The sequence below is a fragment of the Myotis davidii genome, unplaced genomic scaffold (assembly GCF_000327345.1).
Source record: "Myotis davidii unplaced genomic scaffold, ASM32734v1 scaffold827, whole genome shotgun sequence".
Classification (NCBI taxonomy): Eukaryota; Metazoa; Chordata; class Mammalia; order Chiroptera; family Vespertilionidae; genus Myotis; species Myotis davidii.
The window spans coordinates 686,832-687,624 of record NW_006297815.1 but is presented as its reverse complement, the minus strand read 5'-3'; the positions used below and the strand labels follow the sequence as shown (position 1 = coordinate 687,624).

The 793-nt window shown below is 48.3% G+C and overlaps 1 protein-coding gene across 22 annotated transcripts in view; it reads right to left on the bottom strand.

Annotated features, from left to right (window-relative positions):
• Window positions 1–793, bottom strand: part of ZMYND8 (zinc finger, MYND-type containing 8) — a 111,089-nt gene that overhangs the window by 51,983 nt on the left and 58,313 nt on the right. For all 22 annotated transcript variants that reach the window (XM_015570338.1, XM_015570342.1, XM_015570348.1 and 19 more), the window contains one exon: window positions 399–476. In XM_015570338.1, the coding sequence (XP_015425824.1) occupies window positions 399–476 (78 nt within the window). The remainder of the gene's footprint in view (window positions 1–398; window positions 477–793) is intronic.

Below are 793 nucleotides of genomic sequence, written 5' to 3'. Positions count from 1 at the left end.
CCACCAGCCCACTCCAAAACTGCATTTTTCTACACAGAAGACCAGTTTGGTAAATGCGGAACCACAGGGAAACAAGGGTGATCTTTCTCCCCTGACCCCCCACCACCACATTTGGGTGACCATGGACTTAATCCTCTTAAAATAGATTTGGAATGACACACTCATTTAACACTTGTGTCACTATCTGCATCGCTTTGGCGAATCCCCGCTCTCTGGACGAGCAGCCGAAGAGGTTTCTCCTACCTGCGTTGCTTTCACTCTGCTATCACTTTTTCAGTAAAAACATTACTTAAAAACTTCACCCCAAGTTTGGTCGAGTAAGCCACCCAGCGAAAGCTGTCTCGGGTAGTCATCCAGGCACAGCGTTCAGAAAACGAAGGGAAGGAACTCCAACTTACACAAGGCTCACAAAACCAGTTATCGCGTTTTTGGCAAGCAGCTAAGTAACACTCTGGACATACTTCGATTTCATTCATCTGTAAAGCAGAAATACGTTAGAATGCGGCATCCCAGGGGCCTATGCTTCTAGGCCCTCGAGAAGTGCAAGACGATGTTGGAAAATAACATTAGTTAAACAAAGTCACACGATCGGGACTATCTCTCACCGACCCCAACACTTCCACCCAGCCCAAGCCACCACCATCTCTCCTGGAACATCTACCAGCTCCCACTATGGCTCACTCACACGTAGAGTCAACAGCCAGAGCCACCCTCTACAAACATAATTTTGACCTTATACCAGTGGTTCTTTACCAGGGAGGTTCAACACCCCCAGGGATTTGGCGGGGGAGGG